The sequence below is a fragment of the Kockovaella imperatae genome, assembly GCF_002102565.1.
Source record: "Kockovaella imperatae strain NRRL Y-17943 chromosome Unknown BD324scaffold_10, whole genome shotgun sequence".
In the NCBI taxonomy this organism is placed as follows: Eukaryota; Fungi; Basidiomycota; class Tremellomycetes; order Tremellales; family Cuniculitremaceae; genus Kockovaella; species Kockovaella imperatae.
The window spans coordinates 282,754-310,547 of NW_019028950.1; the positions used below are offsets into that span (position 1 = coordinate 282,754).

Sequence of the window (27,794 nt, forward strand, 5' to 3'; positions counted from 1 at the left end):
TGCAAGACTTTGTAAATGACATAATCGGGTCGAAATGCTTCGGCTATCACTTCCGAATTCATCCACTCATCCCATCCCCATAACCACCCAATGCTCGCGAGACCAGTCTTGACGCCAAAACGCTCATCGACAGCTCCGGCAACACTGCCAGGGACGCCAGAGACTCCCATACGCAAGTCTCATCCACCGATACAACCTCGCTCGCGGGATTCAAAACCGGGTGTCCAGTGAGGTGCTCCGCGTCTGACCGTCCCTGACCCTTACTAGCCCACTACAGGATGAGATTGACCGGCTCATGGCGGCATGCGATGAGCACGAGCGGAAGATCAGAGCGACAAAGGTGAGTCTCACGCGAAGCGGTCCTGACATTCAAGTCCTCTATCGAACATCGGCTGTACAACGAGTTACCTCACGTTTTGACACGTTTGAATGAAGTCGATGTCCAGGCAGAGGTGAGCGCGCTCCATTACATGTTCGTCACTTATGATCAGAACACTGCGACAAGCATACAGTCTGCTGTAGACACCGTGCGGGAACCGATCAAGAAGAAGCTAGGAGATCTCGTAGCGGCTCGAGAACGAGATGTGGAAACCATGCGAGCGCGGACGACCCCATGGCGGAGCTTTTTCGAGGAGGAGGAGGAAAATGGACTGGGCACCAAGATCACCCGCGTGGCAGGAGCGGGGGCAGCTGGAGATGATTCGGATGGTCTTGCAAGAATAGAGAAATGGGCAGAGGAGGTGGTGAGTAGCTTCGATATGGCTTTTCCTGAAAGGTCAGGAAATATACCTTTCCAGTGAGATCATACGGCTCAAAGCTGCCATGTCTTCCAAATCGAGGCGGAAAAGTCTTCTCAGTGGATGTGAGTGGGACACTTGAATCCCTTCTGACAGTCCCAGTGATCAGCTTCATCCTCATGATCATCGTCGCTCTCATCGGGATAGGTTGGGCAGCGAGCAGAAAATGGGGGTAGTCGGCTTTCTAGGCATGGATCCATTGTCGACATCGGCTTGACACCTCGTAACACTGCTCTCCCAGCTTGACGATCATAGTGTACTTCTTGGGTCAAATGCGGCACCAACTATCCATGAGCGCGGGAAGTAACCCTTCGGTGCGCCATGGACGCGACAATTGACGACGTGCTCGACGCACCGTGTGCTATTCGCACAACGATTGGATTCACAGACATACGCATTGATGCATCCCTCATTTGCTTCCCCAGCAATCTTTACAGATCGCTGACTGGCTTAGAATGCTGCATAGTTGCCGTAAAACTTGTTTCCAGCTTGGATGAAGAGACTCAAGCAGGATCCAGCACTGACCCACCAAGAGATGGTTCGAGCGTATCCGAGGAGGGCTAGATATCAGCTGAACGCTTGGACATCGCGCTTACCGCTGGTTCCGTTGATATAGATCAAGTTGAATGCGATTCGGGAGGCGAGGTAAACAGTCACGGCCGAGTTGAGTGCTTTAGGTTCAATCCGGGCAACGTTTCCGGCGATCTGGGTGTCGTTGTCAATGGCTGACACCCTGACTGAGCTGTTTGTTTCCGTAACTCACGACGGCAGCTGCAAACAATGGCAAGCTTGAGAATCCATTTTCATTCGCGGCTTCGGCACGAGCGTATCGATCGGCCATTTGAGGAGAGAGTTTAGCCTCTTTCACCCCGGCGAGGTTCTTCTTGGGGTTCTTACACGGATGTCAGCCTCTTGTGGTGATGGTCAATGACCCACGTTCCAATCCCATGCATCAGTGCCCGCTGCTCGCTCCTTGTTGTAGAGCGCGATGGCATACAGATGAGGAGCAAGGCTGCAAGTGTCAGCGCTGTAAGACAGAGAGAGAGCTTAGGGAACCCAAAACTCACGAGATACCGAACGCCGCGGGGATGGCGTAGAAGGAGAAGTTGTGAGCTGTGTTGAGACCTGCGAAAGACATGGTTGTATTTGGTTTAGATTGGATATCGTTATTGGTATAATGTCAACAGGCGGAAGATGATTATCATGCACGTTGATGTCTGTATGTATGACGTCGCGTGGGGGGAAAGGGGCGGAGGGATTAGCCGGCGGCGAGCGATTCCGCCACATTGAGAGATATCTCCGGATAACGCCGATTCACAGATTTCCGAACCATACCTACCATCCAATGCATGGGTTCTATTCGACATTGTACATCTTCAGCCCCAATCAACATGTCGGTCATCTCACTGAACTGCGTGGCATCGTCCTCGCGACATACTCTGTCATCCTCATGCGCACCTTTGCGCAACTACGTGACCAAAGCTGAAAAGCTGAAGGCTGCTCGTGTTGCACCTAAAAAAGTGTCAACTTATGTCGATCCTCGATTCGCACCTGCGCCTTCAGACTTGGTGAGTTCTGGAACCACAAGATTGAATGAAGCTCGGCTGACCCATTTGTCCAGAAAATTGACGCCATGAGAGCATCCTTGTATCCGGACAATTCGTTTGATCGAAAATCCGTTTCCCCTGTTGGCGCTCATTATCCCAATGTCGAAGAGAAAGTCCGGGCTGTTATTGGTTCGCCCGAAATGTACGAGACGATTGATCGGGCGTGGAAATTGCATCGAAGGATAGAAATGGCCAAACGGAGAGACAGCCTGGAAGCTCAATTCAGAGCTATGGAAGAAGCATGTGACGAGCTCGATATTATCACTGGAGGACCCGAAATACCAGTATCGGACGCATCAAACGATCCAAAGAACTATCTCAAAGAGAAACAGTTGACAGGTGTGGCCATTTACCCTCGACGATTGTACAACGCAGCGATGGTCAAACCGGACTCGTTCGCTGCGCCTCGATTACAGGGTAAAAAGATCCCTCTGGAAGCTAGGTGGAAAGAGGCTCGTCTGGACGGATTGATACCGAGAGAAGCTTGGGTCCCAGTCGATAGTAAAGGAAAGGGGTGGGATTATGGTTGGGAGAGACCAAGTGAAAAGGAGTAGCGGTGACACCCGGGAATAGGCATGCATGCATCGCATCGCATGTATACTGGTCCATCACCATGTCAGCGTCGCTGAAATCTCACCATCACCTGGCTTCTTCTCCCAGTCGACAAGTGGCTGTGACAGGCCAGTCCGTCGGACTTGTCAAGGACGAAAGAGGGACTGCTCTCTGTCAAGTGATGTCGGCATCTCGCCGACGAACCCACTCTACCCGAGGTTTGGTCATCCCGCAAGATCATAGCTTTCATTCTGTACAAGCTCTTTAATGCTATTTCAATCCCTTTCCCTCATATCCACCCATGAGGCGCCCTCTCGCCGTTGATCGCCCCAAACACTGGTGAATAAGGCACATCTGGGAGACTCTTCCTCACGCCCATTCTCATCTCCTCTTCATCGAAAGCTTGATCAAAACCTCCATGGGAATCCTGGCCAACCCGATGCAACGTTCTGATTGACTGATCACTCGCAAGTGCCCGATGAGGTCTGGGTGGAGGTCTCAACGTTCGAGGCTGATAATCTGGAGACGTCGGCGATCCCATAGATACAATCTTCGTCTTGGAATCGCCTAATCCCACGATGGGAGGACCAGCTGATCCGGGGTAATAAGGCGGTGGAGGGGCAAACCCATGAGAGACACTTTCGACATCGGGTGCTTTGCTTTTGCCCTTGTTTCGTGGCAAGATATCTCGCCCTTTTCTGTCGGCGTGATCGAGGTCCATATAACTGTCCCATGTGCCTGGTTTCTTGGTCTTTGCCGTGACCATGTCGAATTCCTCCCGTTCTTCCGGTCTGACACGATTCATGCCTAGAATCGTATTGGCTTTGATGGCTTTCAATCGATCCATCAACTGTTGACCTCGAAATCGCAAGGCAAACGCAGCACTTTCATGTTGGCGCTTCTTCCGTTGTCTCCTGACGCACCACCAGAGTGATAAAGCGATGATGAAGAGGATAGGAATAGCGATGAATGCAAGCTTTCGGTCACCGCCTTGAATGACGAGAGCCGCGAGGCAGAGACCGAGGTCAGGGGCGATGCCGCCTTTCCCGCACGAGGCAGCGGAACATGATCCCGCAGATAAGAATTGACCTCCACGACATGATGTACATTCCGAGGTGCTTGGTCCCGTGCACGATGCACAGCCCGCGTCACATGGTTTGCAAGAGGCGGTGGCAGGGTCGAAGTAGGAAGTCATAGGGCAGAACGTGAGACATCGACCATTTGACAAGATGGGCCGAGTACTGGGACATGCGGTGCAAGATGTCGATGAGAGAGGTGAAGAACAGCTGGCACAGTCTGTGGCACAGGGCAGACACGTTCCGTTGGACGGCAACGCGTTGGCGGGACACGCGTCGACACATTGACCGTTTGAGGCGAGACCAGATTGGCATCGTGTACATGTTGTAGCGGTCCCGACGCATGTCGTACAAGTCGCATCACACGCTGAGGTGAGCCGAGCTCCGGACGGCTGCGACTCACGTAGACATGTGGTACCGTTGACTGCGTAGAACCCATCGCTACATGTCTCGACGCATTTCCTACCTTGCATGAGGTATCCATCATGACAAGTTTGACAAATGTGCGTGTCATACGAGGCGATGGAGGAGAATGAAGGAATTGTACATGTTTTGCAGCCGGCCGGGCACGCTGCGGTCAGCGAGATGGTTTTGGATTGACTCACCATCGCACTGAGAATCTGCATTATTGGCCACGAACACCCCTGTCAGTCCGCTGAGACTCGATTCGCAGACCCCAGTGGTCACGTCGTATCCTACACATGATCCTTGAAGAGCGATTCGAGGGGGAGCGCAGGCGAGACAATCCGTCGTTTCGGGTCCATTACATGATATACAAGCAGGCGAACAGCTGCGTTGTTAGATGCGACTTGAGAGATCTTAACTCACCTTTGGCAGGAGGAACTTGATGCATCCCAGTATAGCCCATCTCCGCAATCCGCCGCTGGTGCGCAAGTGGGTGGATCAGAGGATGTCAAGGAAAGGGATTGCCTGCAGGATGTACAGGTCGGCGTGACGGAACCGGGTCGAAGCTCGCACGAAGTACATCCAAGTGGGCACGCTAGGAGTCAGCAGTGTGCGACTTTTGCTCTCTCACCTTGACAGTCGTCGCCATTCTGGAAGAAGCCATCGGAGCAGGTCGAACATCTGGTCGAGGTACTGCTCGTAACGGTCGACGTCCATCCAGCGGCACAATCACATCCTCCAGACGGCGTACACGAACCGTGGGCACAGTTGCACGCTGCATATAAGCCAGGTGTATCGCTCTCGCTCACCTGTCGGACTCTTGTCTGCTCCGAGGCATGCACCTGTGCCTCCTTGCCCATCATCGCAGACCGTGCAATTGGCCTCACAAGCTGACGGGTGAGCAGATGCTCATATTGACTGACTCACATTGACATGTCGGACCAAAGAATCCTTTCATACATGTATCGCATAGTTCTCCAGTCCAACCAGGTAGACAGACACACGTTCCAGCGGTATTATTGGCATTTGGCGTACATGCTCCACCTGGTCCACAAGGAGTCGCACAAGCGGCTGTCGTCAGGCAAGCGCTGAGTGGTCGGACTCACTAGATCCAACCAGCGCCAATTGATCCACTGTGATTGGCAGATCCCTGACTTTTGGTACGCTTCCCCAGATTGCGACGCCAGGTCTGACGAGACCGTACCAACCATCTGGAAAGAACGCGCTTTCCCAATGGTGGAGTTGGGAGACCGATCCTGCATAGTCCGCTGAGCTGAAGAAGAAGGGCGTTGAGGGTGGTGGCACAACTGATGATCTCGGACGTTCTCCTGAGACCGTCACGATGTCATATGTTGAGATGTTGAGGTTCGAATCGGAGTAAGACCCTGGCGTGAGATACACCTCTTCGCCCGAATCCATCGCCAGGACTAAAGCTCAGAGGAGTTCCCATTAGACACAGCAACGACTCACTGGAAGAAGCCGGTTCTCCATCGAAGCATGTTTCGGGTGAGCAGACACGGGCAGAGAGAGCTGTAGATCAGCGTGAGCCATAGCGTGGTCAGCCTACCAGGCAGAGCGAGCAACAAGAACGCGGCGACCATGTTGAAGTAAGGTTGGAGAAGAACATCATTTCATCAGTAGTAGTGTATCAGTATATACTCCAAGGTCAATAAGCTCCCACGATACATTATTGCAATGCGATGAAGATTCGTTTGAGACGATCTCCCCCAAAATCGTTGTTGTTCGATGAAACATTTCAGCTGACAATGAGGTTTAAATTCACCCTCGCCCCTGAACGGTGTTTCAAGTTCACCGTGGGAAAGCTACACGCGGAATCAAATATCTCTCCCTCTATTTGCCACTGTTTACACTCATCGCTGATCATTCAGCTGTCACAAAACCGGAACAAGAGACAGTCTCTCGAGTCGAGGATCATTGACGCTCAACAGCTGTCTCGGGGCATGATACACAGTCGTCTCGCGACATCAGGGATCACAAGAGGAGATATTGTGGATCCTACCGCGCTGCATCGGCTCTCTCCTTGCGCTTGCTCACTTTGCTCACTCGCGACATGAATCTCTTCCGCTCGACCGAAGAACCCACCATCTCCGGTACAGCCTACCTCGTGACTTTACACAAATACCTCTCGTTGAACCTTTCTCGACTAGCCCCTCCTGTTCCTGGAAAACAAGCCTTCTCAGAGACACCGTCATGGCTTCAGCAATCTTACACCTTGCTCACTTTGGGACTCGACCCATCATCCGCACCTCTCAGTAAGCATCTCAAAGTCCCGCTAACATTGGGTTTTGGAACGTCTCAAACTGCACCCCGATTACAACCTGCCAAACCTTTTCTCTTGAGATTGCCTCCCGATCGCCTCTTGTACCTTTTATTACGATGGCAGAGCTGTCGCGAACCTTTACCGCATGTGGGCAGGACAGACGAACCGATCGCCCCGGGTGTTCCTGTCGCTGCTAGAGGTGCTAAAGTCGATGCGAGGGAGAAGAGGAATGAAGGGGATGTGAGAAGTGTCAGGAGCTGGGTGGGGAGCATGAGAAGTGTGTCTATGGCCAGTACGAGCTGGTGGCGGAGGGAAGAAGAAGTGGATGAAAGTAAGATGACCCGATCGATTCTTTTGTGGCTGACAAAGGTCAGATAAGATCCTCCTGGCGCTGTATACCGTCTTCACTGTCCTCCCGGCTCTTCTCATTCACCCGCCATTCTTGTCCGACCCTCCGATAGCGGAATTGATCGACGCTGGAGGATACACTCAACTTGGAGGCATCGATGTTCGTGTTCCCCTTGACGTTCTCAGAAACCTTCAAATGTGAGCAACCCGCCGAGACTCTGCTGAATTCAAGACTCGAGCTGGAAGCATACGATCCTCGGGGACTGCTCATCCCTCCAAATCCCGCTCTCAAAAGTCTGACAGTCCGAGACGTGCAAGATGCCGACGAATGGCTGGAAGAACTCCTCTTGGTCTTGCCTGAACCCACGCCACCAGAACTCACACCTAATCCTGAACCCGACTCTCCGGCCTTTCCCGACATGTACCCATCTAGGTTCCCCAATTTGCGACACTTGTCCCTCCATTCGACCACTCTCCTCAGCTTTCCGACCGTACCTCTGAGACATCTTGTAGCTTTAGACCTATCACATAACCTCCTCAATGCTCTTCCCTCTTCACTCTCTACATTATCATCCCTACAATCGCTCAACCTCTCCAACAATCTCATCACATCAGTGCGGAACGCCCCTCATGTCCTTGGCAACATTACCTCCCTCAACCTCTCGCACAATCGGATCGATTGCCTCGTCGGTCTCGAACGGGTCTTGGGTCTCGAGCGTATAGACTCGCGGTGGAATAATATCGAGGCGTGGGATGAGGTCGGTCGATTAAGCGAATTGCCGCACCTCAAGGAAGTATGGTGCGATTCGAATCCATTCACGGCAGAGACGTGGCGTGTCGAGCTAGGCGCCGCATTCGCGCGGGAGGGGAGAAAGGTGGTCTTTGACGACAGACCATGGACATGGAACGAGTCGAACCGAATAGAGACCTTGCTTCAGAGTCGGGGACAAGTTCCGAGGTCTCGTCCGTTGGAAAGCACAGTCTCAGCCGAGCCTGCCAATGCCGGACCGTCTCGGTCTCAATCTCCGATGATCCATTCGGGCAGTGCTCGGGATAAGAAGCGAAGACCTAGACGAGTCATTCAACTAGATTCCGCCGAGGCCATTACTGGAGACCTCAGTCATCAAGAAGATTCGCCTTCGTCGTCGTCCTCCCCAGCCATGATGGATTATGCTCAAATTGCCGATCGATCCGCCGCTGTTAATGCAGCTACGGCTCCGACGGTGAGGGTCAAGAAGAAGGAGCGTGGGAAGGCAAGCTTAAGAGGGTTATTTGATGAATCCGTCGGATGATGATTCCATCCTAGTGGAGTCAGACCGAGAGACGTATGCACACTGTGTGGTGGGAGATCTGTCTGTCTGGATCATGGTAAGTTGTGCTTGCTAACTATGAAAAGTGTGTCACGGCGTGACGATTTCTGGCGGGACCGAGCAATTGGTAAAAATGAGCGGAAACTCATCGAGAACTAGTGGAGTCCCTTGCCAGATGAACCGAGTAACCATAATGAAAATACCTGGCGAGATCTATGCTTGTGAGAGATCTTGGCTCTCGTGCTCTGTTCAGGACGAACGACTTGCACCGAGGAATGAAGCTGAAGTATCGCCATGAGGACCCCTTCATCAGTCGCGAAGTAGCAGGCCAGGCCGATCAAATATTCGCGTCCCGCCACGCGTTTGTCTCTGATCTCATTTGTCCCTTGGCTATCTATACCCAATCGTCCCTGCGCATTCATGGGACATGGCTCTCCGCAGACACCTCGCATTGTCACTCTTCGCTTCAATGAGCCATTGGTCTCCGTAGGTACCATGGATGACATGTTATGCACCGTGTAGACCCGAATGAGTGTTGCCGCTGCGGATGGAGGGGGGGGGGGGGGGGGAGCCCTTTTATACGAGACAAGACCTGACCTTGCTGATAATCGTGGCTGGCTGGTCAAACGGAGGTCTCAACTGAAATCATGGGTCCCAGTGTCTGACTTGTAGAAAGGTGGACCAAACAGTGAAATCGCTTTCACCGACAGGAACTGTAGTGTGATACTGGTGAGTCTGACCCTCCAACCTGTCAGTGCATGATCATTTGATTGACCTTCGCGCAGGGACATCCACCCAAACTCCCTCCCTTTAGAGCCCTCACGTTGGCCCATCATGCCGCTCTCACATCGTTCTTCAACGCTCTTCCGACGATCATACTCGACGTTTGGAGAATCCGATACGGAGACTACACCGGTCGTCGCTGAGGCTCCCAGTAGTCCATCTCAAGTCGACCCCTTCGGATCTAACCCTGTCCTCCCCTTGCAACCTCAGACCCAGACTGTAGCAAACCCTACCCGTAAGCGAAGGACAGGTGTTTCCAAGAAGCAGACATTGCTCGAATCGGAATCAACGCCTAGAATCATCCTGGCCTCGCCATCTACTTCGACCATCCATTACCTGTTCCCGTCGTCCGAAACGTCTTCTCACCTCGGCACGAGGGTCACAACGCAGACCTCAACATCGACTGAATCCGACGTCACGATCGCTCGAAAGCGACTCAACAGAGTATCCGCAACGTCTTATCAATACAACTACGAACCGGTCTACGAAGGCGATAAATCACAAGCCAAATCGGCACCGTCTGCCAAATCCCCAGCCGGTCCACGACACGCTCCAAAGGACTCGTTGGATTATACAAAGACGCTGAAATCTCGCGGTGGGGTGGGAAAACGATTCACTCTCGACAAGGTCAACACCGTCAAGGATCTGGGCAAAGGCTTTCCAGCGACTGTCCTCGGACCAGCTAAACGCGTTCCGTCGATCGGCAATGAACCGCTGAGGCTACCAATCGTTACCAGACGTAACGTTAGCTTGCCTGCCAAGGGCAACTCTGAGGTGACTTCGGGTCCTGGGTGTGAGACGCCCGCGGGCCGATTCAAGACTGTGGGCAGTATGAAGAGTCTCCGACGTCAACAGAGTCTTGCAGATGCTCGGCAGGGGACCACGCGACTCCCTGCATTGATGGAGAGGGAGAATGTTGAGGGAAAGTACGCTCTCCATCACGATGAATCGATGGGGTCTCAGAACCGTCGAAAACGTTCTCAATCGCTCTCTTCGCATCGCAGTCCTTATTGTACATCGCCCACATCTCCTATCATTCCCGCTCCAGACTTTGGCGACCCCATTCAGTTCAACATTCCGTCCTCACCATCATTCTCTCATCTCGACTACTCGACAGCGGGATCCATCCCGCCTGCTCAATCGTCTTCAGCTTCATCACGCCGATCAAGTCTCGCTCCGACCAAACGAGCGCAAACTGCTCACTTAACATCTGTGCCCATGACTCGGGGCGACTCTGGAATAAGCGTCGCTGCATCTGAGACGAAAAAACTCATTCACGCGGATATGGAAAGAAGGCTCTCGATGGCCGAAGCGGAGCGAACTCGGACCATGGAGAAACTCACCGCGGAGATACCAGCTGAATCATCCGCTCGAGGTCGTGATCTTCGGCGTCGATTGTCGCTCTCCCTACGCCGGAGTCAGTCCCTCAAACGGAGTGACTCGTCTCCAAAAGCAAACAGGACCAGATCACAATCTCTCTCCTCAAAATCTGTCAGACAAATGGGAATCTCATCCCCATCTCCACTTCCAGAAGCCAGCACTGTCCCTGATAGACGATCGACTGACATGATCCAAGGCATGTTCCTTGGTGAACTCAACGTGGACCTGGGCGGACGATTCCTGCTCGAAGCTAGTCTCTTAGTAGGGACCAGCTCTAGCGACAGTCCACAAGGCTCAATTTATCCCGATACGACCACGCCTTCCTCGGGGTTCACTTCACTGCCCGTCAGCGCCGATCCATCTGTCTCGCCGTCCGAGTCACCTCACCCCATCATCCGGCGCGATAGCACAAAGTCGGAAAAATACCGAGGGAGACCACTTCACCCAGCATTCGCAAGCTCCACATCCTTGCTCGCTCCGTCGACGATCGGTCTAGGTCTGAGTCCCGTCACTACGCCGATCAGTCTCCCACAGAGTCTCTTGGAAGAAGCTGTGGACCTCACTGGACAAGACAAGGAGCGATGGGGAAACGCTTCGAAACGCGTATCTGGTTCGATGGATAACGTCAGTATTCAGCTGGGTGCAAAGCCTCCTGCACCTGCCGAATTCTTCTTACCTCAGCATCCCCAATCTTTGCGCATGACCAGATCACTAGGTCCTGGCGTACTGCGAGCGCAGTACCTCGGACAAGAAGCTCCGCCTCGACCCGCTCGTTCGCCTTCGCGTGGTCCCCCTACGCCAAAGGAAGGCGGAGTAGACGACACGACGCCTAAATGGCAACGACAGGCTGCAGGGTTCTCCCTCTGCTCGCCTCCAGGTGCCATTGAGCCTCTGGCACGACCAGTGACCCAAGGGTCAAGAGATCAATCCACGAGACGATTGTCAAGAACCAACAAGTCCATGTCATTTCTCTCCGCTTCGGCATCCTTCAGAAGCATGTTCAAACGTCACCGCGAAGAACCAAATGCGACATCTCCCGTAGCCGACGAAGTGACATTCAGGGGTCAAGTCATCTCTCCGCCATTGGAGCAATCGCCAGAAGGCCAAGATGCTCATCGAGATCAAAAACGACGTGAACGGATACTCAGCGAGGCGCTATCTCATTCAATAAAGACAAAGCGACTGGTCAGTCCTTCTGCCTCGGCAATCAACGGTTCAAGCAGAATGTCAATACCTACTGCTCTGCTTGATTCTGCGCCTATCAGCAACAACGCAGGCCGGCCGCTAGGCGAGTTGGGTGGAGACACGTCGGTCAATAGCATGTGAGTGTGGACGCTGCGAGGACTCAGCTGACCGTAGATACTCCACGTACGAATCACCGCGACAGCCAATCATCGCTCGTGTAGCTACTCCTGTGGAATCGCCGCCACCCGAGATCTCCAAATGGTCTCCTTCACCTATGAAACCCAAGCGGAAAATACTCAGATCGATGGTCGGCACACCAGAACTACCATCCTTGTCTGCGCCGTTACATCACGCTCGATCAATGATCAGTCTTCACCGCGCGAAAGACAGTATCACGATGAAATCGAGTCCAGCAGGCCCAGATCAAATTGTTACAGGGTCGTTGGAGGTCTCTTACGCCAGCCCTCGGCGTACTGTCGCTGCGAGGCAGGACAGAACGATATTCGCGGACGAATCTGATCCCAAAAATGAGAACGAGGCGAGGTCCCTTCGCAGCCCCAAAGTGTCTACTAGCCCGGCTCTCTCCTACACTGAACGCCCGCCTCTACCACCTTTACCTTTAGACGCGGACTCTCGACCCAAATGGTGGTCTCGTTCGGCCATCTTACCTCGGACGCGTAGACTTTTCTCACCGGACCCATCATCGATGGAGACACGATCCACGCCTGGCTCAGGGTCGAGAAAAGCGACAATGTACGGAGCGCCCGTATCGTCTGCTGATCCGCCTATCCGGAAAGTCTTGGAAGAGTTGATTCAAAGGGAAGAGGAGGAACGCGAGAAGGCTGCAGTGGCTGCGATGAGTGTAGTACTACCTGAAGAACCGAGCGAGGAAGCGGAAGGTCAAGGTGAAGGATCGGAGAGATACACCCTTGGTGGAGCGATGACGGAATCCGCCGCTACGGCGAGGAGGCAAAGTCGATCCTTATCTAGATCGTCGAGTAAAATTGAAAAGGCCAAGAAAGTCATGGATTGGCGAGAGGCTGTTGATGGGACGAGGGATCTCAGGGAGATGGAGCAACGGTGGAAGGATCATGTTCAGCAGGAAAGGGATAGGTTGAAGAGGATAGGTCAAAGAACTAGGGTTGTATGATAGGATCTACCTTGCATCAGGATGGGTACGGTACAACGTGCTGGCAAATGGTGCAGAACCGATCGAGGCTCGAGTATCCTATTCAGATGCTGCTTCTACCACACGTCAGATCTCCCCAAAGTAAATCTCAACAACCTTTCACCGAGAGACTGCGGCGAGGGCTCCGTCTCCCGGGGCTATTCGGGGATATATATGATTTGGGCCGAAGCCCAGGTGTTCGCTTGACATTACGTGCAACGTATCGACCACCCGCACCTTTCAATGCTCACATGTCCTGGTAGTATGCAAATGTGGAGATAGTACCTTGGTCCAGCCAGGACCCGCACCCGCACCTCCGCTGCCTGCCTGCCTGCCTCTCTCTCAAAATGCCCGGATGCCCATCGATCATCATTGTCCAATTCTTCTGCACAAAACTGCCACTAACCGATTTCGGCAGTAATAGGTAAATATATCCGGTCACCGGGTTCACCGACAGCGGGCAGGCAAATCCAATTGATGTACCCAATTCATTGCACAACGTCGACGACAACGAGGACGACGACCATATCCACCCCACTATGAGCTCTCAGAGCATGAGTGAGTGCCCACCCTTCTGACCACGAAGACACTTACAAGCGCTGACTATTTCCGTTCGCTCACTCTTGATCCATGTTTCATCTCATGCTGCTACTGCTACCTCCGCCCCGGCCGCCAACGCCGCCTCCTCTCCCATGGTCCATCTATGCCCCCTGATGCTCTGCGACCTCTCATCCACGGGGAAATCACTTATCTCGGGACGATCACTTCACACCCTGACTCCTTTCATTCTCTCCATATTACCTTTGTGATCTTGGATCAATTCTTGTGTACACCTCCACCGAACGCCTCACCCCCCCTTCCTTCCTCGAAATGATCTGCACGCATCATTCTTGCACCTATCGGACTCCATTGTCCCATTGTGCGACTCACCCAACACTTCATATATACATCTCTATCACTGTGTTGGCCACCGCAATCCTCACCGACATGTCCGACTTGCCGCACAACCATTCACACAACCTCCACATCCCATTTCATATTCCCGGCGTCCCCGGTCTGATCGACCTTACACACACACATTCACCCGATACGCTCAATTCTGGACCTGCAAATTTCTACACCCCATGTACACCTCTGCTTGAACCTCTCTGGTCGACACACCGACCCGTGCCCTCAATCATGCTTCCTGGTTCTCACTTCCTGGCTCTCACAGACCGGCGCCGTCATTCCCATGAATCGGAGAATGGGTTCAAGCCGTCTAAAAAGCCGAACCACGGAAGGGGCGCGTCGAGCTCGACCATGGGCTCGAAAGCTTCTCCTGAGCGAAAAGGCAAAGGTGGGAGCTCAAGCCTAAGATGCAAACGCTCACGTTTCAGCCTCAAACCAGCCGTTACGCCGAGGCGACGCTTGTCTCATGTGCAGAGCTAAGAAATTGGCAAGTTTCCTGCCTGTTTGGTCTTTGTCATCCACTGACCTCGCTCAGAAATGTTCGGCGACGAAACCAGTCTGTGACCAATGTGCCAAACGCAAAGATCGCTGCGTCTACGATGCGATCAGACCGGCTTCACGTGTGGAAAAGCTGGAAAAGAAATTGGCAGAAATGGAAGAAGCAGAACTCAAAGCGGCTATTGCTTCTCGCCGACACTCGGCCGCGGATGCACTTCCATCTGGACAGGCTTCAGGGTCTCTCAACTGGAGCAATGGAGCCACATCGTCAGAGAACGCACCATCGAACCTCGGGGCCTACAGTGATTATGCCAGGTTATTTCCGTCGTTCAGCGGACCTGCCAATTCTGTCACGTCCTCATCGACTGATGCGGGGACGTCACCGTACGGTGGAATGCCTAGAAGTATACCGAGTGGTGAACGAACAGCGGCAAACATGATGGACAGTCTTGGCAATTGGAACTGGCCCTCCGGTTCGAGATCCGGAGGTAATTCGACTCAACCGCCCAACGGTGATCAGCCGTATGGCTCAAACGCACCGACTTTGGAAGGCATGCCTTGGTCATTGCTATCTTCCTCAAACGATGTGTCGACGGTATGGTCCATGGACATGAGTCAACCTGTGCCTGCTCAACCGACCCCGATCAACCCCACTGCCACCGGCACAGCGACCCCTGTGGACCCAGCTCAATCTCTCGGACTAGGGTTCGATCTCGACCCGTCGATGGGATTCCAACTTACACAAACGCTCAAAGGAGTCGATAATCATGCCCGTCAGTCGCTACCCCTGCCAACCCAGGGAACACAGATTACCAATACCCTACCGATCGCTCTGGATCCGCAAGCTTCTTTAGAGCCCCACATCACGCCATTCGACTCGGCTATCCCTAGCCAGACAGGCAAGGAGGCCATCAACGAGGTCTTGGACCGCGCCGTTGAGCACAGGACAACGTTGACGGAGGATGACATATCGCAGAGCGCGCGCGAATACCTGTGAGTGGGATAAGGAGGTCAAGCTCATCGCCAGACTCGACCTGTTCTTTTGTCCGCCCCGAGTGGCTTTTGGATCCGAAGTATGGAGCGAAGAGCAATTCAGAGCCAAAATGGCTTTGCCGCCAAAGCTGAGACCTCATCCTTGCCTGGTATTCTCAATGGTAAGTTTAACATCACGGGCATTGCTGAAATTTTCAGTACACGCTCGCCGCGTCTTCCTCGTACATCCCAGCTGTCCGTGCTCTCGCAGATTCACTATACCTCATTGCGTTGGTCAAATTGGACGAAGCGGTCGCGGAGGAGGATCGACTTCTGGATGCCATCAATGCCGCCAAGGGTTTGGGCAAGTGGCAGTTTTCTAGGGCACGACCATTAGAGGGTTTTTATCTGACAAACAAGGCCATCATGTGAGTCGCTCGGAAAAAGGGTATGCTCATCTTCAAGGCTCGCCTTGGCTTGCAACCTGCACCGCATAAAGACTGGCATCTTCCGGAGCCACGAGCAGATCGGTTCAGCAGCCAACGCCGCATGGCCGTTATTAGGGCCCCCGAAGGATCAATGGGAGCTGGCAGAACGTATCCACTCTTTGTAAGTGTGCCTGTGGGATATGACTGACCGTTTCTTAAAGCTGGTCCGTTTATTGCTCTGATCGAGGAGCGGCATGCATGACAAAATACCCCAACTTCCTGGACGAATCCACCATCACCACACCCCTTCCCCGGCCACCAGAAGAATACATTAACGTAAGTGTGCACACCAGACGAGCCTGACCTTCAGGGTACGGTTACGAATCATCCCGAATTCCGACTTCGAGACATCTACCTCTTGTCCACCATGGACGATCTCTCCCCACCGAGCTACATGTAGTGGGTATTTGATAGGTCGTTGCGGTACATCGCTGACACGCTCTCAGCGGTACACTCATCTGCAGTTTGCATCTCTGTTGGCGGGCCAGGATCCTGTGCGAGAAATCTCCAGAGGGGATCAACAACTTTACCGCATTGGCTCTCGCTGCGTACGCTCAGAAAACATCTCCCACTCCGCCTCCGCCATATTGTGCCCGTCGGGATCACCCGGCGGCTTACAAGGAGATCATGGAGGCTACTTATGCTATCGAACGGAAAATGGCGGATGAGCTCAAGATTAAGCAAGGGAGTGATGTGGTTTGGGATGCGATTGATGCACCGTTGAGCGTGAGTCGTCTCCGAGTCGTGCATCAAGACAGGCTGCTGAACGTGTCGTGTCTCGCCACTCCTCCCACTCGATTGTCCCCACTCGATTGTCTCTCGCACGTGCTCACTCGCTTCGTTCGCTCTTTCAGCACTCATGCCTCATGGCCGCTCGAATGCTGCTCCACTCCCTCGATGCTGACGCCTTCGATCGAGATTCTGCGATTCAACACGCTCGAGACTATACCCAACTAGTCAAGAGCTGGGCGAAAGCGCTTCAAGTAGATGACCCCGATACGCCTTCTCCATGGCGCGATGATAAGGTTGCGGACAGCAGCTCCATCGCTCACGTAACGACCCGGACAAAGAACGGTATCGGTGGACCGTATATCCTTACTGGGTGGTTCTGGTCCGCCGATATACTGCTCAAGGGGGCTACTATCCTCAACTCCCTAGGCAGGCATGACGGTACGTCTGACTTTGGTGACAAGAATCATCACAATTGACCTCTGCGTCAGAGGCTCGGGCCGTCTCGGAAGACGCGGCGACTGTCGTCAAGGCTTTGAAGAGTGTGGGGGTTTTATACAAACAGGCGTAGGTCACCATCATTCTTGAGCGTTGGATCCAGGCTGATGGTCTACAGGCAAGAAGGGGAGAGTCGAGCGTTCGGAGCAGAAGGTGGTCTGGGTGCTTGAAGAGCACTATCACGGCCTGTCACGGTTCATCTACGAGATTACCTATATTACCTACAACACTTTTGAGCATGTGTGCATTTTGACCCAAGCACATGATGTACATCCCCTTGATAGATCCTACATGTGTCTAATTTACACTGGCTACTATCCGCCACGAGTCTAGCCTCTGTAACTGCTACCTTTCATCTCTCCTGTGGTGGTGAGATTTTACCGCCAGGCGCATGACGACCAGAAGAGAAACCGTAAATATAGTTTCTGGGGCACGACTGGTCAATGGACAGATGGCCAGCGGTAGACTTGTCGACTCACTTGTAGTAGTCGTCATCTAACTTGTCATCAAAGTAGTTATGTCGGATCCGGAAAAAGACTGCGGCTGTGAGCAGGGAATCTGATCCAGCTTGATGTTGAGGGCCTATACGTTGTACCTAAGAACGATTCGCGAGCGTTAGCAAGCGCGGGGATGACGGGTGACAGTGACGATTACACATCTCGGCTCGCGACACCACCAAAAAAAAAAGAGACAGCGATATGTACCCACCCCTAGAGACTCTGCCATTTCCTGTAGACCTCCCCGTAAAGTCTTGATGGACCGGACAATGTGTTTTATATCGTACAGGCACGGGAACCAAATCAACAAAAGGTGAAAGAAGTCCAGTTCATTGGGAGGCAGAGGTTCGCAGGTGAGGATTTTGAGCAGGTAACCAAAGTCATATCCACTGATATTTTTCCGTTGAGCAAAGTATCTGATGTTGGGGCGGGTCTTGTATCACTCACGAATGGAATGAGATCCATTTGACATGATCAAACAGGACCAATCCGGATGTCACGAGTAATTCTCCAAAGTATTCCACGTCTATGCCATCCTCTTCATTCCTTTTGAAATCTATTCCAGAAGCTTTAAGCAGCTCGATAGAGTCAGGTGCGTACATGTCGTCGCTGGCGATGGATGGGATTCATCAGTTTGAGTTGAATTTTGGTTTCCCTGGCGCCTGTTCCCGAAGAAAGAAAGGATCACAAGTACGTACCTGAGATTGAATGAAAAGTTGAATTGCCATGTCGAGACCTCTGGCGAGTTGCCATCCTCATCACATAGTGTTATACCCAGTTGGATGATCCGTAACATGTCGACATTGCATCTCATCGTCTGATAATGATAGTCTGATCCCGTCTTAAAATCGCCTATGGGTCTCGCGACGATTCCAGGGAACTCGGTATCCTAGGTGATCCTATCAGCGATCATCGCGCTCTCTTTCTTAAGCTCACCATTGAGACGTAAGGATATTGATCTATCAGGTTCCGCATCGCTGCGAATTCTGATTCTAGATTATCCGCCCATACCTAGAAACAGTCAAGGTTTATCCAGCGGAATACCTCTGGAGATGGGGATCGGACTCACTTCGTGGATATTGTCCACTTTCGGCGCTCTTATAGTCGCCATCTTACGTCTTTCACGGGGCAGAAAGCCTCACCTATCGCCGTCTCGGCATGGATTTGGAAAGTGTCAACGAGGATGAATGTCGAACAACGGTGGCATGGCATGGCATGATGGGACGTCCTGACCGTCAATTACGTAAACAACTCACTTATCGCTGCGGCCCCGTTTAGTGACGTATTCCAACTCAATGCATTCTCTCTTCTTACTATTTATCCCCTGTTCATTGACTGCTTTTCCGTGACCAGTGCCATCAAGTCACCATGGTGAGCTGTGGGAAGCTGAATCTGAGTCTGATCTAGCCAGGCACCCTCCAAGAAGGCAGGAATGAAAGGCAAGATGGGCGGTTTGCTGGGCGGTGGAGGAGGAGGAGGAGGAGGCGGAGGTGCGGCAGGAAGCAGTAACAAAACGTCCAAGATCGCAAAGGTGCGGCGTCGTCCAAGTCTTCAGGTGCAGGCTGAATATAACTTTCCAGGCCGATTACTCTGAAGGATTCAGAAAGAAGAAGTCTGCTGGTGTACCGGACATGACATTACTCAGTACGATCACCAACGAGGAGATCAATAAGAATCTCAAAGACAGATTCTTCAACCAGGAGATCTATGTGAGATCGGCATGAAAGGGTTCATTGGCTCACCTCTAGACCTACATTGCCCATGTCTTGATCTCTGTGAACCCATTCCGAGGTGAGTTCCTTCCCGTTGATGACAGAGCTAAGCGGGTCAGATCTCGGTATATATACCGAGGAAACGCTCAGCTCGTACAGGAACAAGAACAGACTCGAGATGCCACCTCATGTATATGCCATCGCTGAAACGGCCTACTACAAGATGACGAATGAGAAAGAGAATCAATGTGTTATCATCTCTGGAGAATCCGGAGCAGGCAAGACCGAAGCTGCAAAGAGGATCATGCAGTATATCGCAGCTGTTAGTGGTGGAGAGACGGGAGCAGGAGGAATCGAAGGTATCAAAGAGATGGTATTGGCCACGAATCCATTGTTGGAGAGTTTCGGATGTGCAAAGACCCTGAGGAACGATAATTCAAGTCGACATGTGAGGACGAGGTAAGAGCTCAACACTGACGAACAGGGTAAATATCTCGAAATCATGTTCAATGGAATGGGTCAGCCGGTCGGAGCTCAGATCACAAACTACCTGTTGGAGAAAGTAAGCTTGCTTTGATCGGTCACAACTGACTCTTGTAGGGTCGAGTCGTGCAGCAGATCCGGAATGAACGAAACTTTCACATCTTCTACCAGTTCACTAAAGCGGCAAGTGCAGCTCAGCGAGGTGAGTCTTTCTCATTGACCGTTGCTGACCTTCACAGAGGCATTCGGCCTGCAAGGTCCAGAGGCGTATGGTTACACGAGCAGAGGCAACTGTCTCGATGTCTCCAGTATAAACGACGCCAACGATTTCAAGGAGACGATTGTGAGTCTGCCACGTCAAGACACCCTTGACAAATTAGCGTGCCATGGAAGTCATTGGTCTCTCCGCAGACGAACAAAATTCCATCTTCAAAACTATCGCCTCTATCCTCTGGCTCGGAAACCTTGACTTTGTTGAAGGGGATGACGGCAATGCCCAGATCTCCGACGCTGGCGTGGTCGACTTTGCGGCCTATCTCCTGGACACGGACCCTGCGGCATTACAGAAGGCCCTCTTAAACCGTATCGTGGAGACGCAACGAGGTGGACGAAGAGGTGAGCTTGCCTCTTAGGCTTTCGCTCACAACTAGGTTCGGTTTACGAGGTACCGCAGAATGTTGCTCAGGCATCTTCTGGACGCGATGCGCTCGCCAAGGCACTGTAAGTGCGACGCTGCTATAAAGCTCACGTCAGGTACAACAATCTCTTTGAATGGATCGTCAGCCGAGTCAACGTGTCAATGAAACCCCAGTCAAATCCAGATTATGTCATCGGCGTCCTTGATATTTAGTGAGAGTGGTGTCGCGGCTTTGCTGACTTGTTCAGTGGATTCGAAATCTTTGACAACAATAGCTTTGAGCAGCTGTGTATCAACTATGTCAACGAAAAGCTTCAACAGATCTTCATCGAACTCACCCTCAAGGCCGAGCAAGAAGAGTACGTCCGGGAACAGATCAAGTGGACGCCCATCAAATGTGAGAGGGAGACGCCTGCAACTCATGCTGATTCATCAGTCTTTGACAACGCCGTGGTGTGTGAACTTATCGAAGGCAAAAGACCTGCGGGTATCTTTGCGACACTCAACGACGCGACTGCGACTGCTCATGCCGACCCTGCAGCGGCCGACAATGCGTTCATGCAACGTGCCAACATGTTGTCTGCAAACCCAAACTTTGAGCCACGAGGCAACAAGTTTTTGATCAAGCACTATGCCGGAGATGTGTTGTACAACGTCCCTGGAATGACCGACAAGAACAAGGATACGCTGGTTCGTGACATTTTGGATCTGATCGAAGGAAGCAAGGACAAGTTTTTGCACACTTTATTCCCTGAGAAAGTGGATCACACATCGAAGAAGCGTCCACCGACTGCTGGTGACAAGATTCGACAGTCTGCCAACGATCTAGTGACCAACTTGATGCGATGTCAACCACACTACATCCGGACGATCAAACCCAATCAAAACAGATCGCCGTCGGAATACGACGACAAGGCCATTCTTCATCAAATCAAGTATTTGGGTCTACAGGAGAATATCCGAGTGCGTCGAGCAGGTTTTGCATACCGTGCGGAATTCAGCAAGATGATACAGAGGTGGGCGATTTCTGTCGAATGATCTGACCGTCCAGGTTCTACTTATTGTCCCCTGCTACATCTTACGCTGGAGACTATATCTGGCAGGGTGACGACCGATCCGGTTGTGAACAGATCCTTCGAGATGCCAAGATCGCAAAGGACGAATGGCAAATGGGAACAACGAAAGCTTTCATCAAGAACCCAGAAACGGTACGCACGAGTTTCGAGCCTTACTGACGTGCCAGCTATTCTACCTGGAGGGCGAACGAGATAGATACTGGCACACGATGGCTACTCGTATTCAACGTGCCTGGCGAGCCCACGTGAGACGGAAGCACGAAGCTGCGACCAAGATCCAACGATTCTGGAAGAACCAGAAAGAGTCGCTGGTATATGCGAGGAAGCGCGATTACGGTCACGAGGTCTTGGCGGGCAGAAAAGAGCGAAGAAGATTCAGTTTGCTCGGAATGCGCAAATTTATGGGCGATTACCTCGATGTCGGCGGCACAAGTCCACAAGGAGAGCTGCTGAGGAATGCTGCGAATCTGTCACGTAAGTTGACGACGTTCACCCCGCTGATTATTTCCCCAGCCTCCGAAACGGTCCACTTCAGCTCGAGAGCAGAGTTGCTGGTGTCAAAACTCGGTCGATCTTCCAAGCTCAGTCCGAGATTCTTGATCATCGTGAGAGTCGAACGGTGCATTGCACGCTGACCCATGCAGACCGACAAGGCGGTCTACTTTGTCGTCTCGGCTGCTTCAAAAGAGGGCGGAGTGACGACCTCGCTTGAGCGGAAAATCCCTCTGGTGACGATCAGGCAGATCTCCATGACCAATCTGAGGGACGACTTTGTGGTGCGTCCAGTCGCAAGGGTTCGAAAGCTCATCTGTTAAGGCTTTGAACGTCAACGCGTGCGAGGAGGGCGATCCTATCTTCACCTGTTCGCTAAAGACTGAGATGATGTGTGTCATCTTGACATTGACCGGAGGTAATCTCGGAGTCGCCATCGGGCCCACGTGAGTGACATGGGCGAAACGAGACTGAGGCTGTAGCATCGAGTACGCAAAGAAGAAGGACAAGAGAGCGACCATCAAAGCTGTCAAGGACGAGTCTGTACGCAATGATGGAGTGTACAAGAGTCATACCATCGCCGTGGGATCTGGAGAGCCTCCAAACAGCGGTGCGTCTCCTGCCTCGAGAGCTTCACTGATACTCTTCAGTGTCGGACCCTATGCCGCCGCGGAATCCAAAGGTCAAAAAGGCTGCCAAAGCTGCACCTGCTGGAATGGCGGTACGTCCAGCCTCATCGCATTCTCCTGACGCTACAGGGTCGATCTGCAAGTAGACCGACTGCCAAAGCTCTGCCCGGTGCAGCCAAACCAGCTCCTCCACCTACAGTTGGCGGAGGAGCTGCCACGCCAGTCTCGCCCAAAGCTGTCAAAGCGCCCGCTACAGGAGGTGGGGCCGCTCGAGCTCCTCCTCCTATTCCGGGTGCTAGTCGTGCGCCACCAGCTCCTCCTCCCGCCGCGCCACCAAAGGACATGTACAAGGCCCTGTACAACTTTACAGGACAGGATGGGGAGATGAACCTGACGAAGGGAGAGTTGGTCGAGGTCAAGGAGAAGGATGATAATGGTGAGTGACGATTCGCCCCGCTGATTGGCTGACGTGTGAAGGCTGGTGGATGGTCGTCAAAAATGGGAAAGAGGGCTGGGCTCCATCCAACTAGTGAGGTCAAATTCGAGCTGCACAGTGCTGACGGACTTTCCAGCCTCAAGCTTGTCGAGCAATCGGCTCCACCGCCCCCTCCACCACCTCCTGCAGGACGTCGAGCTCCTCCAGCTCCGGCTGCTACCGCGACTGCCGCGGCCAACGGCGGGTCCAGTTCCAGACCCAACTCTGTGATCGGCAACAAGGGTCCTGCTCCGGCGCCTAAACCTAAACCTGTTATTCCTGCCAAGCCGAGTATCCCAGCGGCAAGCACGAAACCTACGGTGGGTGCCACTGGTGCTGGTGTTGGTGCTGGTCCAGGAGGTCGACCACCTATCCCTACGGCATCGGTCAAACCTGCGGCTTCGAACGGGCCCAAACCTGGAGCTGTGAAAAAGCCAGCGGCTGCCGGAGGTCAATTGGATCTGGCTGCAGCGTGAGTCGTGACGATGAAAAAATAGCCATTAAACTGATGATGATAACTCTCTCAGACTGGCTAAACGAGTTGCTCGTGGACCTCAAGAGGACGATTAGAATGAATGAGAGTGAATATTTTTTCTTGGATTTCTTCTAGCGCGACTCGCAATGAATGTGATTGATATGCATATCTGTATGACTCGAAGCGACTAAAGATTTTCCAAGTACATCTCTTGAGAGTGAATGAGAGGATGTGCGAAAGATGACCCACATGAACCAAAAAAATGTGCCAAAGAGATTTGCCAAAACATGCCAAAAGAAGAAAATGGTGACCAAATGCCAAAAACAAGGGAGACCTGTATGTTCTCATACCGCCTTTGTCGGTCCACGGTCCCCGGTATCCAGCGCACCGACCGAGAACACATTCTGCGTCCCTGCGATTTTTGCCGCACCTCCCGTCGTGCTCGTGCTCGTGCTCGTCGCTGTGGCCTTTGCCTGACTGGACAAATCCAATGGTGTTGCTCCCATCAGACTCGAATCGGAAGCTCTCATTTTCTTGGAACTGGGCCGTTTGGTCAATCCAAGGACAGGTCTCGAACCGGGTCCGATCGGACTATTCTCAGCGGACATAGTCAGCTCTGTGGGTGATGCTCGACGTTTATGAGGTTCCATCTCTTCGTCTGAAGGTGCGCCAGTGCCGGCGGCGGCGGGGGGCGGCGGCGCGCCTCCTTTGGTAGATACGCCGGAACGCATCGAGGTATCGTCCGCTGTGGATGCAGAAGTCAATGAAGTCGCCGTGGTGCTCTCCGTCTTGGGTGCAAATGTCGTCGTGGATGACATGGAAGGATTGGTACCGACATCCGAGGCGAGTGATGAAGGGGATTTACCGCGAAGTCGATCATTGTCAATCATGTTGAGGTAGGCGTGAATGATGGCTGAAACAATGAGTGCCATGTCACAGAGTCTCAGCTCACCTCGATGGACAAAGATATATTGCCTCAAACTCTGTACCAGACTCATCCGCTGCACTCGCATACCCTCCAAGACAGTAGCCACTGGACTCGACCCATCCAGAGAGTGGATAGGCGATGGCTCCCGATGCCGATCACCAGATTTGGTAAGGACCGGCACGACACCAAAATCTCTTCGAAGGCTATATACACGAGCATCAGCGCGATGTCATCGGGTCAGTGCCAGGCTCACGCTTTCTCATTCTCCTCGTAGCTCCTCGACTGGGATCCTGATCGAAGTTTGGGTCTACCAGGTGTATCGGAAAAGCTTCTACTTCTCGGCGCTCCATCCGAAGAATCTCGCCTCGCTTTGCGAGGTAAACTCGAGGAGAATGCTGGCGGGTCCAAATCCATCTTGTCTTCCTTGATGGGTTCGAGCATCGAGGCGGATCCAGAATTCGATCGACTTCTATGGTCTCGCACAGACGAGCTTGGCGGAGGAATCGAGTCTGCAAAGTGGACAACGGAGCTCGGTGAAGGCGACAGAGAATCCGTGGTATCTCTGGACGAGCGGGTGGTGAAAGACTGCTGAGAGTCTCGTTCCCTGCGCAAGAAATCGACAATCGCATCGACAATGATGAATGAACCCGTCCGGCCAACGCCCGCAGAGCCTACTTCGTCAGCCCACGTAAATGAATACTCCCACTCACAATGCACCAAGACTGGAGGCTGAGCGGCTCGATCATCCGCGTCCCCGTTGCAAAGCTCTTCAGTCGCCGAGTTGACATCTCGAAGGAGATTCAACAGGACGTCTGGCGAGTCGGGAACGTCGAAATCTGGCCAGGCCGTACATTGTATCTGGACAATCCTGCGAGCCTCGCCATTCTTTTTACGGAGCGTAAAGACACGATGGATGTTTTCCTGATCTGATGATGGCGCCTCATCTTTGTCGTGAAAGGCCGAACCAAAGTCGAAACCTGGAGCATCATCCGCCTTGCGATCCTCTCCACCGTACTGGGACTCCAATTCAACCCGGATGGACCCGTAGTTGGCATTTGACCAGTAATTGCCACACTTGAGCAGACCACCTTCGTATTGCTTTGTCAACCTGGAGACAAGTCAGCGCTACTCGCACGTTCAAAACTCACATGACGATGACTCGGACATCCTGTTCCCAAACCAATGTCCAGAAATCGCAAAAGGTGGCATCTAACGGACCCTGGGTCGCAATGTATTTGCGAGCCGTACCCTTGGGCTGGACATAGGAGGCATTGATGTAATCTGAATCAGAATCAGGCGGAGAATCAAGCTTGACACGTGAAAAGTCATAAGGCCAAATATTCTTGTATCTACAAAGTCATCAGCTCGAGCGCGGAGACTGTAAGCTGACCTGTTTTTTGAGCCTCGCTCGACTCCCGCAGAGATAGAGAATGGGAAATAATGCGCGTCTTCATTCGTCGCACCTGCCACATCATCCGCGACAGACTGCAAGGCCTCGACAGCTGCCTTGATGGAAAACGTCAACCTTCGACCCGAATCTCGGGTGTGCCAATCCATGACAGCTTGCAAACGTCTTTGTTCTTGTAATTCCACCTGGTAGAATTCACTCGCCAATCTGTCGGCAGCCTCGGTGGGTGGCAGCATGACGAGCTTGCGGATCCAAGATGGAAACTCTGAGGCTCGCGAAGTGACACTATCGGGCAAGTCGAGACTGATGCGCTCCGAGATGCCGTCGTGTGAGAGTTCGAGATTCTGTCGGATATTGTCAAAAAAGGGATTGGCAGGTTGAATATTATACGAGTGATGGTGCGATCCGCGAGAAGACGAGCCAGAGTCCTTACCAGAGCTGGAAGCGGCACTGCTGAAGCCTGGCGAGGTGAAAGCGGGGTTGTAGGGAGGCTTTTCGGTATGACTCGAAGTAGGGGAGAATGGATCTTTGCGGATGGGTGTGCCTGGTGTCCGCGGGCCGTCCTTCCGACGATTCTGAAGATTACTTCCGGTGGATCCTGGAGGCAGTCAGCATGGAATCGCAATTTTCCGAGCTCACCTTGCTGGAAAGCTAGAGATCCCAACTTGCCCACCATCAAGCCCTCTTCGGCGTTGTCAGGTGTCGCCTCGCCGCTATTTTCGGTGATGAGGTTCAGGTCTACCCCGTTCAGTGCTGCGAGTCCACCTTGGAGGTACCACATGTTGCCCTGAAACCCTTCACGGTCGAATTTACCCGCCAGACCCGTCATGATGCTGTCCGCTGTCAATCGTGTGGAGTCTGCATCGAGTAAGATGATATCTCGTTTCTCCTTCCACTCCGCCACAGACCCTCTGGCCTCGGCTGGCAACATCTGGGTGAGCTTTGAGAGGGTGAATGCTGGTCGCCGTAAAAGTGTGGAGGGGATCGGCAAAGAGACGGAGTTTGGTAAATGGGCCGAATGGAATGACGATGGAGGTCTGAGATCAAGTACAAGGGTTGTCGAGAGAGGTAAGAGGGGACGGAGTGATCTTGGGGGAAGAGGATGTATAATCTTTGATGAACTGCTCGGTCCTAGTGGAGATGGCATTTTAGCCTGTCCAGGGAGATGAAGACGCATAGGTCCAGATTCAGAAGATGTTGCAGGCGTTGGTGACTTTTGAGGAGGTGGCGATTCTGTCGATCTCGATTTGCCTTTGGCATTGGCTGAAGCGTGTCCTGCCAAGGCTCTATATCTTGCGAATTGATCTGCAAGTTGAGGTGGAGGAGGTGCCATGGATTTCACGTCTCCAGGTAACGATCTCCTTCTCGAGCTCTCCGCGACGAGATTGGCACCGCTCCAACTTCCACCGATGTTCAACCGTTCGAATGGGTAACCCAAGTGTGGACTGCCCTTTCCAGGTCCTTCCAATGAGGGAGTCGGTGCGCCTGATGTCGCAGCCAGCGTGTGCCACGGGGAGGATAGAGGCGCTAGACCTGAATCCATACCGAGTGGTGATAAAGGCATGGGAACGGGATGTAACATTTGACCTGCGACTGATCGTGGTGGACTGGTAAAGGGTGAAGAAGGGGAAGGGGAGGAGGTGGGGGAAGGTGAAAGTGACGTCTGAGCGGGTGGACTTCTGACTTTGTTATAGCTTGGGAAATCTGGTATAGAACTAGGAGGTATAGCCCTCCTCTTGCCATTTGATGAAGTGGTCGGTGTGATCATGTTGCTGCTGTTGGATGGATCCTTCATATCGACATCGACTATTGCGGATGTAAGATTACTACTACTGGTGGTGGTCGATGATTCCATGATTGTGGCATCTGCTCGTTTGCCAGGGAAGCAGAGCGCTGGGACCAAGCAGTGGGACTGGTGTGTGCAATGCTGAGAGAGAGACTGTGACACGAGTGAGAA

At 52.7% G+C, this 27,794-nt stretch overlaps 10 protein-coding genes across 10 annotated transcripts; 6 read left to right on the forward strand and 4 right to left on the reverse strand.

The window, feature by feature from the left end:
• The first annotated feature begins 1 nt into the window (after nucleotide 1).
• On the forward strand, nucleotides 2-1,226 carry BD324DRAFT_631023 (hypothetical protein). Its single transcript, XM_022016395.1, has 6 exons — nucleotides 2-227; nucleotides 268-340; nucleotides 375-452; nucleotides 492-743; nucleotides 781-862; nucleotides 900-1,226. The coding sequence occupies exons 1-6, from the start codon at nucleotides 91-93 to the stop codon at nucleotides 971-973; spliced, it is 696 nt and encodes a 231-aa protein (XP_021869817.1). The 5' UTR covers nucleotides 2-90; the 3' UTR covers nucleotides 974-1,226.
• Nucleotides 1,227-1,247: 21 nt separating this feature from the next.
• BD324DRAFT_652202 (hypothetical protein) lies at nucleotides 1,248-1,935 on the reverse strand (the record flags this gene model as incomplete). Its single annotated transcript, XM_022018455.1, has 5 exons — nucleotides 1,248-1,357; nucleotides 1,394-1,502; nucleotides 1,561-1,689; nucleotides 1,734-1,809; nucleotides 1,865-1,935. The coding sequence occupies 5 exons, from the start codon at nucleotides 1,933-1,935 to the stop codon at nucleotides 1,248-1,250; spliced, it is 495 nt and encodes a 164-aa protein (XP_021869818.1).
• Nucleotides 1,936-2,188: 253 nt separating this feature from the next.
• BD324DRAFT_652203 (hypothetical protein) lies at nucleotides 2,189-2,958 on the forward strand (the record flags this gene model as incomplete). Its single annotated transcript, XM_022018456.1, has 2 exons — nucleotides 2,189-2,365; nucleotides 2,419-2,958. The coding sequence occupies 2 exons, from the start codon at nucleotides 2,189-2,191 to the stop codon at nucleotides 2,956-2,958; spliced, it is 717 nt and encodes a 238-aa protein (XP_021869819.1).
• Nucleotides 2,959-3,101: 143 nt separating this feature from the next.
• Nucleotides 3,102-6,183, reverse strand: BD324DRAFT_66901 (hypothetical protein). The gene is made up of 10 exons (XM_022018930.1): nucleotides 6,005-6,183; nucleotides 5,908-5,967; nucleotides 5,544-5,864; nucleotides 5,365-5,508; nucleotides 5,247-5,327; nucleotides 5,069-5,212; nucleotides 4,861-5,032; nucleotides 4,638-4,822; nucleotides 4,436-4,603; nucleotides 3,102-4,399 (listed from the first exon to the last, which is right to left on the reverse strand). The coding sequence occupies exons 1-10, from the start codon at nucleotides 6,036-6,038 to the stop codon at nucleotides 3,246-3,248; spliced, it is 2,463 nt and encodes an 820-aa protein (XP_021869820.1). The 5' UTR covers nucleotides 6,039-6,183; the 3' UTR covers nucleotides 3,102-3,245.
• Nucleotides 6,184-6,508: 325 nt separating this feature from the next.
• Nucleotides 6,509-8,358, forward strand: BD324DRAFT_652205 (hypothetical protein; the record flags this gene model as incomplete). The annotated part of the gene is made up of 3 exons (XM_022018457.1): nucleotides 6,509-7,049; nucleotides 7,093-7,264; nucleotides 7,299-8,358. The coding sequence occupies 3 exons, from the start codon at nucleotides 6,509-6,511 to the stop codon at nucleotides 8,356-8,358; spliced, it is 1,773 nt and encodes a 590-aa protein (XP_021869821.1).
• Nucleotides 8,359-8,925: 567 nt separating this feature from the next.
• BD324DRAFT_631029 (hypothetical protein) lies at nucleotides 8,926-12,907 on the forward strand. Its single transcript, XM_022016396.1, has 3 exons — nucleotides 8,926-9,105; nucleotides 9,162-11,861; nucleotides 11,899-12,907. Exons 2-3 carry the CDS (start codon nucleotides 9,211-9,213, stop codon nucleotides 12,872-12,874), a joined length of 3,627 nt encoding a protein of 1,208 aa, XP_021869822.1. The 5' UTR covers nucleotides 8,926-9,105; nucleotides 9,162-9,210; the 3' UTR covers nucleotides 12,875-12,907.
• Nucleotides 12,908-13,368: 461 nt separating this feature from the next.
• On the forward strand, nucleotides 13,369-17,285 carry BD324DRAFT_631038 (hypothetical protein). Its single transcript, XM_022016397.1, has 13 exons — nucleotides 13,369-13,450; nucleotides 14,106-14,228; nucleotides 14,269-14,327; nucleotides 14,376-15,331; nucleotides 15,366-15,492; nucleotides 15,530-15,738; nucleotides 15,776-15,919; nucleotides 15,960-16,074; nucleotides 16,109-16,197; nucleotides 16,245-16,524; nucleotides 16,653-16,968; nucleotides 17,019-17,094; nucleotides 17,144-17,285. The coding sequence occupies exons 1-13, from the start codon at nucleotides 13,432-13,434 to the stop codon at nucleotides 17,193-17,195; spliced, it is 2,565 nt and encodes an 854-aa protein (XP_021869823.1). The 5' UTR covers nucleotides 13,369-13,431; the 3' UTR covers nucleotides 17,196-17,285.
• On the reverse strand, nucleotides 17,286-18,712 carry BD324DRAFT_631046 (ribonuclease H-like domain-containing protein). Its single transcript, XM_022016398.1, has 7 exons — nucleotides 18,592-18,712; nucleotides 18,459-18,533; nucleotides 18,221-18,411; nucleotides 17,970-18,131; nucleotides 17,734-17,911; nucleotides 17,505-17,620; nucleotides 17,286-17,450 (listed from the first exon to the last, which is right to left on the reverse strand). The coding sequence occupies exons 1-7, from the start codon at nucleotides 18,631-18,633 to the stop codon at nucleotides 17,378-17,380; spliced, it is 837 nt and encodes a 278-aa protein (XP_021869824.1). The 5' UTR covers nucleotides 18,634-18,712; the 3' UTR covers nucleotides 17,286-17,377.
• A 159-nt stretch (nucleotides 18,713-18,871) lies between these two features.
• BD324DRAFT_631054 (P-loop containing nucleoside triphosphate hydrolase protein) lies at nucleotides 18,872-23,659 on the forward strand. Its single transcript, XM_022016399.1, has 24 exons — nucleotides 18,872-18,893; nucleotides 18,934-19,053; nucleotides 19,103-19,231; nucleotides 19,271-19,313; nucleotides 19,354-19,682; nucleotides 19,719-19,796; nucleotides 19,835-19,919; nucleotides 19,957-20,060; nucleotides 20,098-20,332; nucleotides 20,368-20,437; nucleotides 20,471-20,566; nucleotides 20,603-20,751; nucleotides 20,791-21,370; nucleotides 21,406-21,562; nucleotides 21,598-21,904; nucleotides 21,944-22,035; nucleotides 22,075-22,206; nucleotides 22,247-22,368; nucleotides 22,405-22,532; nucleotides 22,573-22,643; nucleotides 22,681-22,987; nucleotides 23,029-23,080; nucleotides 23,124-23,498; nucleotides 23,554-23,659. Exons 1-24 carry the CDS (start codon nucleotides 18,891-18,893, stop codon nucleotides 23,594-23,596), a joined length of 3,807 nt encoding a protein of 1,268 aa, XP_021869825.1. The 5' UTR covers nucleotides 18,872-18,890; the 3' UTR covers nucleotides 23,597-23,659.
• A 186-nt stretch (nucleotides 23,660-23,845) lies between these two features.
• On the reverse strand, nucleotides 23,846-27,692 carry BD324DRAFT_652210 (hypothetical protein; the record flags this gene model as incomplete). The annotated part of the gene is made up of 7 exons (XM_022018458.1): nucleotides 23,846-24,414; nucleotides 24,454-24,632; nucleotides 24,683-25,100; nucleotides 25,140-25,537; nucleotides 25,578-25,778; nucleotides 25,820-26,435; nucleotides 26,477-27,692. 7 exons carry the CDS (start codon nucleotides 27,690-27,692, stop codon nucleotides 23,846-23,848), a joined length of 3,597 nt encoding a protein of 1,198 aa, XP_021869826.1.
• Between the last annotated feature and the right edge of the window lie 102 nt (nucleotides 27,693-27,794).

What these genes read in the sequence shown, in the direction of transcription:
- BD324DRAFT_631023 (XM_022016395.1), top strand. Translation starts at nt 91, where the DNA reads ATGCTCGCGAGACCAGTCTTGACGCCAAAACGCTCATCGACAGCTCCG. An exon ending in GGAAGATCAGAGCGACAAAG is followed by an intron (nt 341 to 374) that starts GTGAGTCTCACG and finishes CTGACATTCAAG; the next exon opens with TCCTCTATCGAACATCGGCT. An exon ending in AAGTCGATGTCCAGGCAGAG is followed by an intron (nt 453 to 491) that starts GTGAGCGCGCTC and finishes ACTTATGATCAG; the next exon opens with AACACTGCGACAAGCATACA.
- BD324DRAFT_66901 (XM_022018930.1), bottom strand. Translation starts at nt 6,038, where the DNA reads ATGGTCGCCGCGTTCTTGTTGCTCGCTCTGCCTG. An exon ending in CTTGTTGCTCGCTCTGCCTG is followed by an intron (nt 5,968 to 6,004) that starts GTAGGCTGACCA and finishes GCTGATCTACAG; the next exon opens with CTCTCTCTGCCCGTGTCTGC. An exon ending in CTTTGGTCCGACATGTCAAT is followed by an intron (nt 5,328 to 5,364) that starts GTGAGTCAGTCA and finishes CTCACCCGTCAG; the next exon opens with CTTGTGAGGCCAATTGCACG.
- BD324DRAFT_631029 (XM_022016396.1), top strand. Translation starts at nt 9,211, where the DNA reads ATGCCGCTCTCACATCGTTCTTCAACGCTCTTCCGACGATCATACTCG. An exon ending in GACACGTCGGTCAATAGCAT is followed by an intron (nt 11,862 to 11,898) that starts GTGAGTGTGGAC and finishes AGCTGACCGTAG; the next exon opens with ATACTCCACGTACGAATCAC.
- BD324DRAFT_631038 (XM_022016397.1), top strand. An exon ending in CTTGCCTGGTATTCTCAATG is followed by an intron (nt 15,493 to 15,529) that starts GTAAGTTTAACA and finishes TGAAATTTTCAG; the next exon opens with TACACGCTCGCCGCGTCTTC. An exon ending in GGGGTTTTATACAAACAGGC is followed by an intron (nt 17,095 to 17,143) that starts GTAGGTCACCAT and finishes GATGGTCTACAG; the next exon opens with GCAAGAAGGGGAGAGTCGAG.
- BD324DRAFT_631046 (XM_022016398.1), bottom strand. Translation starts at nt 18,633, where the DNA reads ATGGCGACTATAAGAGCGCCGAAAGTGGACAATATCCACGAA. An exon ending in AAGTGGACAATATCCACGAA is followed by an intron (nt 18,534 to 18,591) that starts GTGAGTCCGATC and finishes GACTGTTTCTAG; the next exon opens with GTATGGGCGGATAATCTAGA. An exon ending in AACTTTTCATTCAATCTCAG is followed by an intron (nt 18,132 to 18,220) that starts GTACGTACTTGT and finishes ATCCATCGCCAG; the next exon opens with CGACGACATGTACGCACCTG.
- BD324DRAFT_631054 (XM_022016399.1), top strand. An exon ending in GCAACGAGGTGGACGAAGAG is followed by an intron (nt 20,333 to 20,367) that starts GTGAGCTTGCCT and finishes GCTCACAACTAG; the next exon opens with GTTCGGTTTACGAGGTACCG. An exon ending in GGAGTCGCCATCGGGCCCAC is followed by an intron (nt 22,369 to 22,404) that starts GTGAGTGACATG and finishes CTGAGGCTGTAG; the next exon opens with CATCGAGTACGCAAAGAAGA.